This window comes from Archocentrus centrarchus, chromosome 22 (genome assembly GCF_007364275.1).
Source record: "Archocentrus centrarchus isolate MPI-CPG fArcCen1 chromosome 22, fArcCen1, whole genome shotgun sequence".
Lineage (NCBI taxonomy): Eukaryota > Metazoa > Chordata > Actinopteri > Cichliformes > Cichlidae > Archocentrus > Archocentrus centrarchus.
In genome coordinates, this window is record NC_044367.1 from 20,992,129 (window position 1) to 21,005,187 (window position 13,059).

Below are 13,059 nucleotides of genomic sequence, written 5' to 3' on the forward strand. Positions count from 1 at the left end.
AGCAATTATCCCAGAATATGATTGCTATACTTCTTATATGACGTCTAAGTTTTAAATTATTTATTTTATAACTCAAAAGAAAAAATCATAAAACAAAAATGGGTTCTTCTTTCTTAATTTCGCAATCATCCCATGAGGAAAATCATTCCCAGTGTTGGGATTGCAGCAGATGAGGAAGTGTTTGACTGCCATCTAGTGGAAAAAATCTCGAATAAAAAAAAAAAATAGAGAATAAAATATAAAAATAAAGAAAATGAACAATACAGGACCCAAACACAGAGCAGTCAGCAATGCAAAAGAAGCTAACCTTTTATTTCTGATAATAAGTACCATTTTTAATATCACTGTCAGAATTACTTGCTGTGTATAGCCATGTAGGAAACAACAGTGCATCTACCCTTCCCCCAGATGTGATCTCTTGAGGTGATGGTGCACATATAACACCACAACTACTGGGAACATTCATTTAACCAACAGCTGAAAACAGGTTAAAAACCCAGAACAGGAGCAATAAAACAACAAATAAATTCTTAAAAATGAACCCGGCTTTTAGTTACTATACCTGAAGTGAAAATGGCAGATAAGACACTTTTCTTCAAAGGGCTTGTGAGTATAATTATTGAAATAAAAGCAGCGGTGAATATACAGCATCCTTTAACCGTCAGTTCAGTCAGTTTATTTGAAAGTAGCTGTGTGCTGAAGAAATTTCTACTTTAAGTCAGTAAGTTGAGAAATGAAATTATTCTAAAAGAAAGAAAAGTGACTGAGCTGAAGGTGAAATGGACTCCATTTACAACATACTAAAAAAACACATTGAGCAGTTAACTGAGGTACAAAGTGTTAAAAGCATCCTCTCACATCACTTGCAGGACCATGCTGAGAACTGGAATCTAAGAAACAACTTGTGTTATTGCCTCAAACCCAAATTAAGTTAAATTCTCAAGTACTGCATCAAAAATCTCTTTGTGATGGCTTTGGTCGCTCAGACTGCCGAGGCTGACGGTGCTTTTCAAGGAAGACAACTTGTCTGCAAACGCTCACCAACTAATAAGCTGAGCAGTAGTAATATCTGAAAAAGTGCAACACAAACCAGAAACAGAGTAAAGGTTTCGAAGAGTGTTGGCTGCACAGACAGTATAAAACAGGGACGTAGCTTCTGGGTCACAAAATGAAGACAATGCGGAATTGCCTTAAGCCTGCATTCTATCTGAAGGCCACCAGATGGCGATGGCTGTGGCTGCACAGCTGATTATTTGTATAGGTAGATAATAGAGGATTATTTGTGGAATCAAACCATTTCACACTCAGACCCACCTCTCTAGATAAATCTGATTTTTTTGTAACCACTGTGGAAATGTTCATCTTGAGGCTTCAAAACATCAGAACGAGACGTCAGAAACCAAGAGATGACATCACGGTAGCTACGTCCACCTTTTGTACTGTCTACGGTACAACATTTACTTTGAAGGTGAACATTCTCAGTTTGTGGTTTATGCCACACTTTTGACAGTTTCACTACCACTCAGAGCAGTTGGTGAGTGTTTGCAGACAAGTTGCTGTGTTCTATGCAAACAACCGCGCCAATCTGCAAGCAACCAAAGTAATCACAGGGTTTTTGCCAACCAGCTGGCAAATACACATTTTTTCCCCCTTGTGCCTGGTGGTTTCCAGGGGGTAGGTGGGTGGTGGTGTCACTGAGTGGTCTCTAAAGCTGTGTGATGGAGCCATTATGCTCACCATTCAAACTTTGGCGAACGGCGCGTGAATAACAAAACTGATGCGGTTGAAGACACGAGTCCACAATCGTGTCGGCTTGTACTGTCATTTTAATGATAGATCAGTACAGAAGCTCAGAGATTCACAGATTATACAGGAGATGTTGGTAGACTTTGCAAAGAGAAGGCTTTCCCCTCTCATACCAGTGCTGAGGTGGAGGCTTTTGTCTGAGTGACGACACCTGTTGTTTGGGAGTGCTGGTATGAATGGTACGGAGCTGTGGTGATGTTACTGTTTGCATGTGAAGTGACCAATGTGGCAAGCATAATGGAGCCATGATTGGAGCTTTAGCAATCAATGTCACAGCGACTGGCATCAACCTTGAACAACCACTGACCCACCAGTTTGAAAATAAACATTTTGTCCTTACAACTGGTGGTTGCCAGACGGTCAAGGACCGGTCTCCAGGTGTGTCCAAAACGACAAGTTAACATCATGCAGTTAGTGATCACACCAACTATTTGCACTCATTAGCCAGCGTTTTAATATTTTGTGACTGTAGGGGGTGCTACTGCACTCTTGTATTTGCAGTATTTTTTTATATTTAGGGTTAGAGAAAAACAAAACAAAACACAGGGTCAGAATTTAGAACATCTAAACACTGTCATATACACCATGTTCAAAATAATAGTAAAGCAACAGCTCCCCCTTAAACACCGAAGGCATGAATGTAGTTTCATCTGAACGCCCCACCAGAAAGTGTGCATAACACGTTCCCCAAAATGTCCAAAAGTGGACATTTTTACAAATCTACCATAGTTACCTACTGTTAGCTCTTAGCTCAGTTAAGCTCACAAGTCCAAGAAGAGAGAAAAATATAAAAAAACCCAAAAAAACCCAACCCCCCCAAACATTTGGCATCTAAGAGCTCAACACAGAGTCTAGCATAAATAAGAAAGAATATTCATCTTAAAGGCTGGTATGCATAGTAGTATACGCTTTTGTCTTCTTTTTTTTTTGTTTCCCAAACAGCAAGTTCCTATCTACTCTGCAGTCAGTCAGTTTGTACTGTAACCAGTATACATTACAGTTGTAACAATCAGGCATGTGCTTACAGCAGCTATACAAAACACAAAAGCATTGCTGTTACTAGAACAGTCAAAGCAATTCGTTCCTTAAAGAGGAGAAGAGCCTTGCTTTACACCTTTATGCCAACACAAGTAAAAGTGAAATACTGGATGTGACAATGGTGTGGAATAGCACTCTTCAAAAACCGACAAAGTTAGGTTCAGGGGTAGAAAAAACACAAAACTTTCATACTGTAAATGTTAAATAAAGAATAGTAAAGAAGCTTTTTCAGTCAACAAGTGAACAAGCCACTGATAAAAGAAAAAGGCTGGCAATATTCTACAGCAAGCATGAATGAAACATCTTATGTGTGTCAGAGTTCCAATGCTGTGTATTTAAAAAAAAAAAAAAAAAAACCCACTAAGAACACATTAGTTAGGCTCACTTTTTGAACATAGACACTGTAGCTAGAACTTCCTGTAGTTTAAAATACTTTTAGTGCACTGTTCATGTGTATTATTCCACTGCTGGAAATAGTTCCTGCTTGAGTAACACTGGAAAGGGAAAAAAGAAAAAAAAAAAAAGGAAATGAGAAAAGATTTTTTTTTTTTTTTAATTTCCATTTTTGGTAAAAAGTAATGGATGTAGGTGTTGATAGATGCAGGCAGGGGAGCTAAAGTAGCATGCTCTAATGTGGAAAATATACAGTACCAATCTGGGTAAGTGCATCCAAACTTTTGACTGGTACTGTATAATAATGCCAGCCATGTTTTAGGGAAAAATATTTAGCTGCTACTACATTTTCGTTTGTACAAAGAGTGTGTTTGGGGGAAGAAAAAAAAAAAAAAAATCAGATAATGAGATACTGACAGCAGCTGGATTTCAGCAGTTTCCATTCACAGGCTTACACACATAAAAGATGTAAGGAAATAAAAAGTGGCTGATGTAACTAGTCCTAAAGTAGCCTCAGCGTCAGTGATGATGAGAAATGACCGCAGTATCGCATCAAACATCGTGCTACAAGTAGTGCCATTTTAATATACCATTAAAACCACTTTAAATTAAATAAAAAAAATTAAAAAAAACTCAACGACCACAAAGGCAGAAACAGGGTAGAGACAAAACTGTCTGAAGTACTTAAAGTGAGGGGTTAAAGTTCAGATTGTATGAGCAGAGAAGCAGCACCTGTGGAGAAAAGGCATGAGCAGAGCAGCAGAGAGCGACACAATGTGCAGCAGAGGACGCCGAATCGAGACAATCAACGACAGACGCGAGCGTCCATTCCTTATTCGTCCCTTTAGGATTCATGTCTGTTTGCATCCTTAGTGTTTTTGTCCTGAGACAGCAACATCTGGGTGTGCCAAGTCTCAACAAAGTCAAAGTTTTCTACTGCTATAGAGAATGAATCTTTAGTATGAAAAAGAAGTTTGTTTTTCACTGATGCCACGTCTCTCCGGTCCTCAGGGAGACTAGTTTGCAAACTCCAACTGATCTTTCCTGTTTTGCTGCCTTTTTTTTTTTTTTTTTTTTTTTGCATCTTTTCAGACAGAGAAGCTGAAAGTTTCCAACTACCACTGCAGTCTGGTCTTCTCCCTCTTTTTAATTTTTGTTTTCCCAAGTCAATGGCTATCAGCTGACAACTACAATCCAAACAAACTCAGCCTGCTTAGCTGCTGCAGACCTGGGTTAAGAAGTACTTTTAAGGTTTTTTTTCATTCCTTAGTTTATTGGGAAAAAGCTCAAAGAGAGAAAAAAAAAGTCACAATATTTCACTGAGTATTTTAAAGACAATTGGAGCCTCCAAAAATTGACGTTTATGTCGCGCTCACACTTTTTGGAAATTCTCGCTCATCTGATCCACCAACAAATGCCAGGAATCTGATTTAGGATTCCTACATGTTATTTTTCTTTTAGAGTTTTTAACTACTTTTCCTTTAATAGTTATGACATACAGAAGGATGCCATATTTTTCAGTAGCTAAACAATCCATAAAGATATGATGACAAAAGTCTAAAATCAAAGAAAATATGTAGCTGTATAATTTACACTAGGGTAATGCAATTTTTTTAATAGATTGTTATGTGATTATTAATAAATTAATGCCTCTTTGATATATTTTAGACTTTCGGTGCAGAAACCTTGATCAGTACTTCTTTACTGAGGCCTGTAGCTCATCTTTCTTCAACAGCACCGGATACTAAAACTTGGGCTGGTAAAGGGCAACACGCCCACTGAGGCACCCAGAGGCCAGCTGGCAGTGTGTTGGGGAGAACTTGGTGGTGAGCACGACGTCACTGTGCGAGTAGATGGAGCGTATCTCCCTGAGGCAGCTGGTCTGGATGGGCAGGCAGTCGACCAGCTCGCCACAGCGCTCGTCAAAGGCCAGCAGGCGGACGCCGTAGCCGTAAGGGGAACAGATGAGCCGTCCATCTGGGCTGAAGCACAGCTCCTTGATGTAGCCCCGGCCCACGTTGGCCTCCTCGATGTAGTGGGTAAGGCGGAGGGAGCAGCGGGGGGAGACCAGCGGGCGAGTAGGTGCTCCCTCCTGGAACTCATACACACACGTCCACTGAAGAAAGAAAGGTAGAAAGATGGCAGATATGTAGGTGATGCAGTTAGTTTAATAACAGATTCTTAAATATACAATCACACCAGTGTCATCACTGGAACGATAACAATTAGTGACATTTTGCTTATCAGTACCAAGTCAGGCATGTAGTATAATGCTGTATTTAATGTGATTAAACTTTGTAACATATGTACAGATATGATACAAAGTTTTCATACATTTCATAAATGTCAGGGTAATTTCTTTGAACTGTTCTTTTTCTAGGGTGCAATGAATGTACAGGGTACATCTTTAATGACTTAAAAAAAAAAAAAAAAACAGTAATTGAGTGCACAATTTTGAATTTATTTTGGATTTTTGCTAATCCACAAAGGGTCAAAAGTATACATTTAGTTTCAAATGTAACATACATACACACACACACAAGTGGTGCTACAACACCTTTTAACTTGACAAGGCCTATTAACTTCTCATTAGCGATCATGATTGACTATGATTGGCTATATTTTATGCTGGTAGTTTCTCTTTGCCAGCATAAAAAGGATTTGTTTGGCAGCACTCACTGGCTTGAACAATGGGAAAGTTCAGGGAATCCAGTGAAGATCTAAGAAGGAGAATTGGGGAATGCAGATTCCAAGATCACCAGTCAAACAAGTTGTACAAACTGGTGATAAGTACATAATTATTTAGTTTTTAGTTAAGTTTTGTTATTCAAATGAGTCACCACTTTGCCAAGATCTGGAAGGAGAGCCAAACTATCACTCAGATGAGAGGCAATTGGTTAGGATGTTCAGAAACAACCCAGGAATCACTAAGGCTCAAGCCTGCCATGAACTGAAAACTGCTGAAACACCAGCATTGCTGCTGACCCAGAAAAAAAGCCCCTGCTCCAAAATCAACACCTTCCAGCTCGACTGAAATTTGCGCCTGCCCACATGGACGAGCCAAATGCCTTCTGGAGAAGAGTTTGATGGTCAGACAAGACAAAGGTTGAGCTAATTGGCCAGAATGACAAAAGGTATGTTTAAAGGAGTAAAGATGAGGCTTTCAGCCCTAAGAATACTGTACCATCTGTCAAACACGGCAGTGGTAGCATCATGCTCTGGGGCTATTTTGCTGCCAGTGATACTGGTACATTACACAAAGTGGACTGAAAAATAAAGGAGGAGGACTACCTCCAAATTCTTCTACTTCATCTCAAATCAGAAGCTAGATGTTTGAAACTCTGACAAAACTGGTTGTTCCAACAGGCCACTGATCCCAAACAGACGTTTTGGAATGGATAAAGCAAACAAACATTATGCTCCTCCCAAAGTACCGACCTCGACCCTGCAGAAAATTTGTGGACTACGCTTAAAAGCAAAGTCCATCCTTGGAAACCAACCAATTTAAATAAGCACTACCAATTCTACCAGGAAGAGTGGTCAGATAACCAGCCAGAAACCTGTTGATGGCTACCAAAAGCATCTGGTTGAGGTGTAACTTGTTAAGGGTCATTTAACCAAATATTACTGTGGGGTGTATGTATATATTTGAGCATATATGCAAACTTTTGACCCTCTGTGGATTAGAGAAAATCCAAAATAAATTTGAAGTTGTGCACCCAATACTTTTGTTTTTTAAAGTATTAAAGATGTATGCTGTACACTCATTTCACAACAATTAAAAGAAATAATTTAAAGCCCAAAATTACCGTGACATTGATGCCCATGATGAGTGTATGTAAACCTCTGACCACAACTGTATGTACAAGTACAAACTGAAACACACTAGACTTCTTTTTGGTTCCACTCAGTTACATATCATATTCTGTCTTGTACAGGAGATTTATTTATATTTCTAGAGCAGAATGTAAAAAAACTGATCCTCAGATGTATTCGGGTATGGTGTGTCTGTGCTCAGGTCAACTCAGACTGGATCTCTGTTTTTTTGAAGATTAATGCAGTTCAGTTTCAGATAGATTTCAGAAGATTAGTTCTTATAGCCAAGAGGGGTCGATCTTGCAAAAAGAAGTTTGACTGCATAAAAAAAGTCTACTTCTCCTATGATCCTAATATCAATAAACATTGTCCTGTGCTTTAGGGGTGTGGCTACTTTGTGACTGCCACGTGAGTATGCAGTGTCTCTTGGTTTCTCTTGTTCTCAGACCTATAAAGCATGAAGAGGAAGCCTGGTGGTGTAACACATTTTAATAAACAAACTTTATGTTAGCTTCACGTGCAGATAAATGTTTCTCACCTCCTGGTCGTCCATGTTGCTGGAGCAGCGGATGAGAGTGGCCCAGCCTTTAGGATGGAGCTGCAGGGAAGTGATGCAGTTCCCTCTATCCCTCTCGCCAGGGATCTCTGGAGTCAACACCTCCAGGCTGTTTCTGGGAGAAAGACCTACAAGGATAAGGATTGTCATAACATTATAGACCAAACCTCAGGTGTCAGAAATTAATCAGTTATATTTTATATATCATGATTCCTCCTGACCTTCTCTGTGAGGGTGGATCTTGCTTGAGTCATTTCCCTGGCGAGGAGTACCAGCTGATCTTGATGCTGATGTGCCTCCGTCTAGAGAATGACAAAAGGCATTTATAGTTGTTTCCTTGCCCAATCTAACCTAATAAAGGCACAAATTTTCAGCTAATAAAGATGAAAAAAATGTGAATACAATATTCCTTTAATTTGCACTAGAATCTGATCTGACCTGAGCTGAGGGGAGTCCGTCGTGCCCGCAGCATGCGGTAGCTGCCCACCTCGAGGGACTGGGTGAGGTCTAGGTCATGGAGGATGAGCAGGTACCCAGAGGAAGTAGAAATGAGCATCTTGGAACAGTCAGGTGTCAGGCGCATCCTCATTAAGTAGCGAGTGTGGAAGAACTTTTTGTGCGGGCAGCCATCCTCTGTAAACCTATAAAGAAAGAACAGTAAGTAAGGTTCAACAGACAGTTAGATGACAGTGCCCTATATTACCCTTCCTGCACTGATCTGTAACTGTCAAAGTACATGAAGTAAGTTCATAAACAAGAATTAAGGATCAACAAAAAGAATTTTTTTTTTATATATTATATAATTTTATTTCATAATCTATCTTGACTCAACCTAATGCTCTTATTTCCAACTCCATATTTTTATTCTTGGACTGTACTAAAGTAGCTTTGCATGATTCATTGTTTAAGATAATCCTTATTTATCCTATACCAGGCCTCGGTGCAGCCCCTCAGTTCTTCTACTGTCTGAAACCAGCTGCTTTAGTTCCCGTCCCCCTCCCTTTGAATGAACTTCTTCTGATGGGTGGCCTTTTGTAAACAGAAAGCTGGACCAGCAGGTGGTTTGGGCTTCTGTGCTCTCAGCCATAGCTGTGAACCAGAGATGATCTTAATAGGGATATCTGCCCGCATTGAAATCATATAGATCTGAGATGGGGACAAACTGACTGAAAGATTGCATTTATTGTAGTCTGAAAGCCTGAGGTTTTGGCTCATATGGATCACTTGTTCATGACTCTGGGTTAACTTAAGTGAGTTGATAACCAGATTGTGTGACCATTTATCCTGATTGCCGACATTAGGATAAGTGAATCCAGATAACAGAAACCTCATCTGGGTACGATGAACTCACTTCATAGCACAGGTCTCTGGTAAGGAGGGTATACTTTATTTTTTTTACCATGACTATACACAGCACAAAGACACAATCAGCATATGGACATTTAAATGGTTTCTAATATTTATTTTTTTAATGCAATTAAAAGCAATGAATTTCTCATATTTACTCTGACTGACCTGTTAGTGTCCCATGTGATGACATTACCATCAAAGCCAGATGTGACAAGGAGACGAGTGTTAGTGTCATACTCGATGTTCTTCACCCAGCTGGCATGGCCGTGTAAGGAGCAAACCTTGGAGTTCAACTTACGCAGATCCCATAATGCAATTGTGGTGTCGTCGGAGCAGGTGGCAAACAAACGATTGTCCAAAAACCTACATGGAGAGAAACACTGATTTAACAATGTCAGTGGACAGTAATTCTGACAGCAGTTTGACCAGGGGTGCTTTTCCTAATGCTAACTTTTAGTTCCTCATGCCGCTCTCCTCCTGTAGCTCCTCCATCATTATGGAAAATCATTCAATCCCTTAATTACACTGTGAGGAGTGAGAAGAGCACTATTCTACATAGATGTCTTATCAAGTGGGATGATGTACAAATGGTGCATCTTTATAAGTAACTGATGCTGCTGAATGAAGTTACAGTCACATGGAAGAAAAAGTACACCCTCTTTCAATTCTATGGTTTTATGTATCAGGTCATAATAAAAATAAACTGGTCCTTAGCACATTATGAAATTATTTAAATACAACCTCCACTGAAGAACAACACGTGACATATCACACCATGTCATTATTTATTTAAAAGAAACTAAGCCAATATGCAGAAGCAGTGTGTGGAAAACCAAGTGCACCCCATGATTCAATAGCTTGAAGAGCTACCTTTAAGTTATAATTTTCTGTATGACTTCTTGTGACCCGGCCCCGGATAAGCGGAAGAAAATGGATGGATGGACATCATCAGTCTCTCACATCATTGTGGAGGAATTTTGGTCCAATCTCCTTGACAGCGCTGCTTCAGTTCATTGAGGTTTACAGGCATGTGTTTATACACAGCTCTCTAAAGGTCCCACCACTGCATTTCAATCAGATTGAGGTCTGGATTTTGACTGGGCCACTGCAACACCTCAATTCTTTTCTCTTTCAGTCATTCTATTGTAGATTTGCTGCTGTGTTGGGATCACTGTCCTGTTTTGTGACCCAGTTTGAGCCAAGCTTTAGCTGCTGGACAGATGGCCTCACACACTTTGGTACACAGATGAGTTTATGGTCAATTCAATGACTACAAGGTTGTTGGTCACCCCCCTCCAAACGTGGTGCTGTGCATTATGGTCAACCATCTCCACTTTGGCCCTGTCTGTCCAGAGGACGTTGTTCCAGAAGTCTTGTGGTTTCCTCAGATGCGACTTTACAAACCTAAGCTGTGCTGCCCATGTTCTTTTCAGAGAAAAGAGGCTTTCTCCTGGGAACCCCTCCAAACGGGCCATACTCCAGTCTTTTTCTAATTGTATTCTCAGGAACTTTAACATTTAACATGCTATCCGAGGCCTGTAGAGTCTGAGATGTAGCTCTTGGGTTTTTTTTTTTAAGTTTCTGAGTGTTGCATGGTCTGACCTTGGGGTGAATGTGCTGGCATATTCAGTCCTGAGAAGATTAGCAATTGTCTTGAATGTTTTCTACCTGTGAATAATCTTTCTCACTGTAGAATGATGGACTTCAATTTTTTGGGGGAAATGGCCTTATAACCCTGGCTGCTCCAGTCTGCATGCCAAAGTATCCTTGGGCAAGATACTGACCCCCAAGCTGCTCTCCCATGCAACCGTAGGAGTACAAATATGTGTGAATGTTAGATAGAAAGCACTGTAGAAAAAAGTGCTTGTATGAATGTGTGCGAATGGGTGAATGAGGCATGTTGTATAAAGCGCCTTGAGTGCTCAAAGTAGAGTAGAAAAGCACTACCTGCCCGTTGAATGATTATCAACACCTGGCTGCTACTAAATTCCAATGGATGCAGTAAATGTTTGCTTCCTTATTTTGGTTTGATTTCTGTCACATAAATAATGACACTGGATAATATATCATGTGTGCATGACTGTATGCAGGATTTCTAATTTGGCACCTTCAGCTCCTCCATCCCACATCTCTCTCTCTCTCTCTCTCTCTCACATCCTCACTGGGAAGTGCTGAGACCCAATAAAAAGCATCCAAGTTGTTTTTATTGGTCTCTGCATGTCATACTTAAAAATGATTTTAAAGACTCATGTTGTAATTCAGACTCTCTATTATATTTTAGTACCTTAACCCACCAGTCTATTGCTCTTTTACTGTGTTACAGACCCACTTTGTTAAATCTTTCCCCAAAGATTTAAGATTAGAGGAATGCACCTTATGTTGTTGACACAATCCTCGTGGGCCTCGGTCAGGGTTTTGATGTGTCTGGATGAGATTGGATCAAACAGCAGGACCTCAGTTTGTTCGCAGGCCACAGTCAGCACAGACCTAATCAGAAGACATGAGGAGAAAAAAAAAAAAGAAGAGCTGATCTCTTTGGCCGTGTGGGACAAGAAGAAGTAATGCAGTTGTAAATGGAAGCATCCCAAGAGTAAGAATAAAGAAGAACAAATGTTTTTCTCAGCTAAGCATTTAGTTTATAGTCAATCCAATTAGTAGACTGAATTTTACTTGCATTAACACTACTCTACTTTACCCAGTTGCTATGATGCCAATATTAATAAAACTGACATAAAACAGGCTTAAGAATAAGTAAATTTAAAAAATGCAGACACAAGGTAAACGGCTGTTAAAGTTACTTTCAACTAATGCTAAAGGAGGACTATTTTCCACAACACCACATCACTATGCAGGAAGGCCAGGAAGTCTCATGACCCCACAAAACAAATGTGACCCAGACTGGGCACAGCTTGACCTGGTTTGTCTGCAGGATTTGCTTCCTACATCTGCTGTCTGTTGGCTTAAGTCCTAGGTGTACTCAGGAGTTGCGCAAGACCTTCGAGGTTTTGTTTAGAGAATTTCAAGAATGTATTGTTAAATTATCAATGAATAAATCATGTGGCTGTCTGTAAACCACTACTATGTCATGACTGAACAATAGGCAGTGCCTGCACGTGAGACTTGATGGGAGATTAAGTAGGTCAGGATGAATTTGGCATTTAAATTCGAGCTTTTAATGCAAAAATCTCGGGAAAATCTCTTAACTCCAAATCGTAAAATGCAGACAAATCTTACCCATCCGGGGAGTACTCCAGGTTGAAGACGGCTCCATGGGTCTTTGTGCTCAGGTTGACAGACTCTACAGCCGGATTCATAGAGCGGTACAAGCTTGTCATTGTCCTGAAGTTATCCCTTGCTGGGTCCACAAACACCCCTCGTCTTATAGTCCTACTCTGCAACCAGGAAAACAGGCTAATCCCCCTACCGCTGTCAGCGTCGGAACCACCGCCGCTCTCCTTCGGTGGTGCGGTGGCCGGTCGGCAGCGGGGCTCTCGCTCGTCCAACACGGGAGACCCTGCGCTAGGCACCGGTAGATGCTCGCTGCTAGCCGGCAGCGAAGGAGAAGCCCTCCGAGCGATGTCATCTTCCTCATCTGAATCGTCAATGTCAGGGTCTTCTTCTTTGTCGGAGACGCTGCCGCCGTTGGGCCTGTCCCGCGAATCGTCGGCGTCCTCGCTGTCGCTCTGGTGCTCCGAGCTCATTGTAGCTTCTCCAGCGTCCGCGCAGACGTTTGCGTTTCGGGGTGCAGAGTCTCGAAAAGAAGGCTGATTCCGGTCACCTAATGAGCATGAATCCGCCGCTTTCTTCACTCCTTTAAGGAGCCATAGCAGGGGATTTCAGCTGCATAGATTACGCTAGACAAAATTTATTTTGTTGCCAGGTTTGGCAGCGCCTTAACGCCACCCGTTAAAACAGTGAGCGTAAACGCCACCGGAAGAGGACGGATTAAACTTCAAAATAAAGGCGCATACAAGTTTAAACACTATGTGTGCGTCTTATTTAAAACGAACCACAATAAAAGCATCGTTTATTAGTCTTAAATTGTGTTTTTATTTGCTTCTAGCGAATTACGACACGTACCAATGAGCCTGTTTTCTTTA

At 40.8% G+C, this 13,059-nt stretch overlaps 1 protein-coding gene across 1 annotated transcript; it reads right to left on the bottom strand.

Moving 5' to 3' along the window:
* Positions 1-4,294: 4,294 nt before the first annotated feature.
* Positions 4,295-12,908, bottom strand: wdr32 (WD repeat domain 32). The gene is made up of 7 exons (XM_030718960.1): positions 12,194-12,908; positions 11,333-11,446; positions 9,125-9,322; positions 8,048-8,250; positions 7,831-7,911; positions 7,592-7,737; positions 4,295-5,353 (listed from the first exon to the last, which is right to left on the bottom strand). The coding sequence occupies exons 1-7, from the start codon at positions 12,658-12,660 to the stop codon at positions 4,982-4,984; spliced, it is 1,581 nt and encodes a 526-aa protein (XP_030574820.1). The 5' UTR covers positions 12,661-12,908; the 3' UTR covers positions 4,295-4,981.
* Positions 12,909-13,059: the final 151 nt, after the last annotated feature.

Bases quoted from the DNA above. Each gene is read 5' to 3' on its own strand.
- wdr32 (XM_030718960.1), bottom strand. From the start codon at position 12,660: ATGAGCTCGGAGCACCAGAGCGACAGCGAGGACGCCGACGATTCGCGG. The intron at 7,912-8,047 runs GTCAGATCAGAT...GTCATTCTCTAG, and splicing joins ACGGACTCCCCTCAGCTCAG to ACGGAGGCACATCAGCATCA. The intron at 5,354-7,591 runs GTGAGAAACATT...TTCTTTCTTCAG, and splicing joins GCAACATGGACGACCAGGAG to TGGACGTGTGTGTATGAGTT.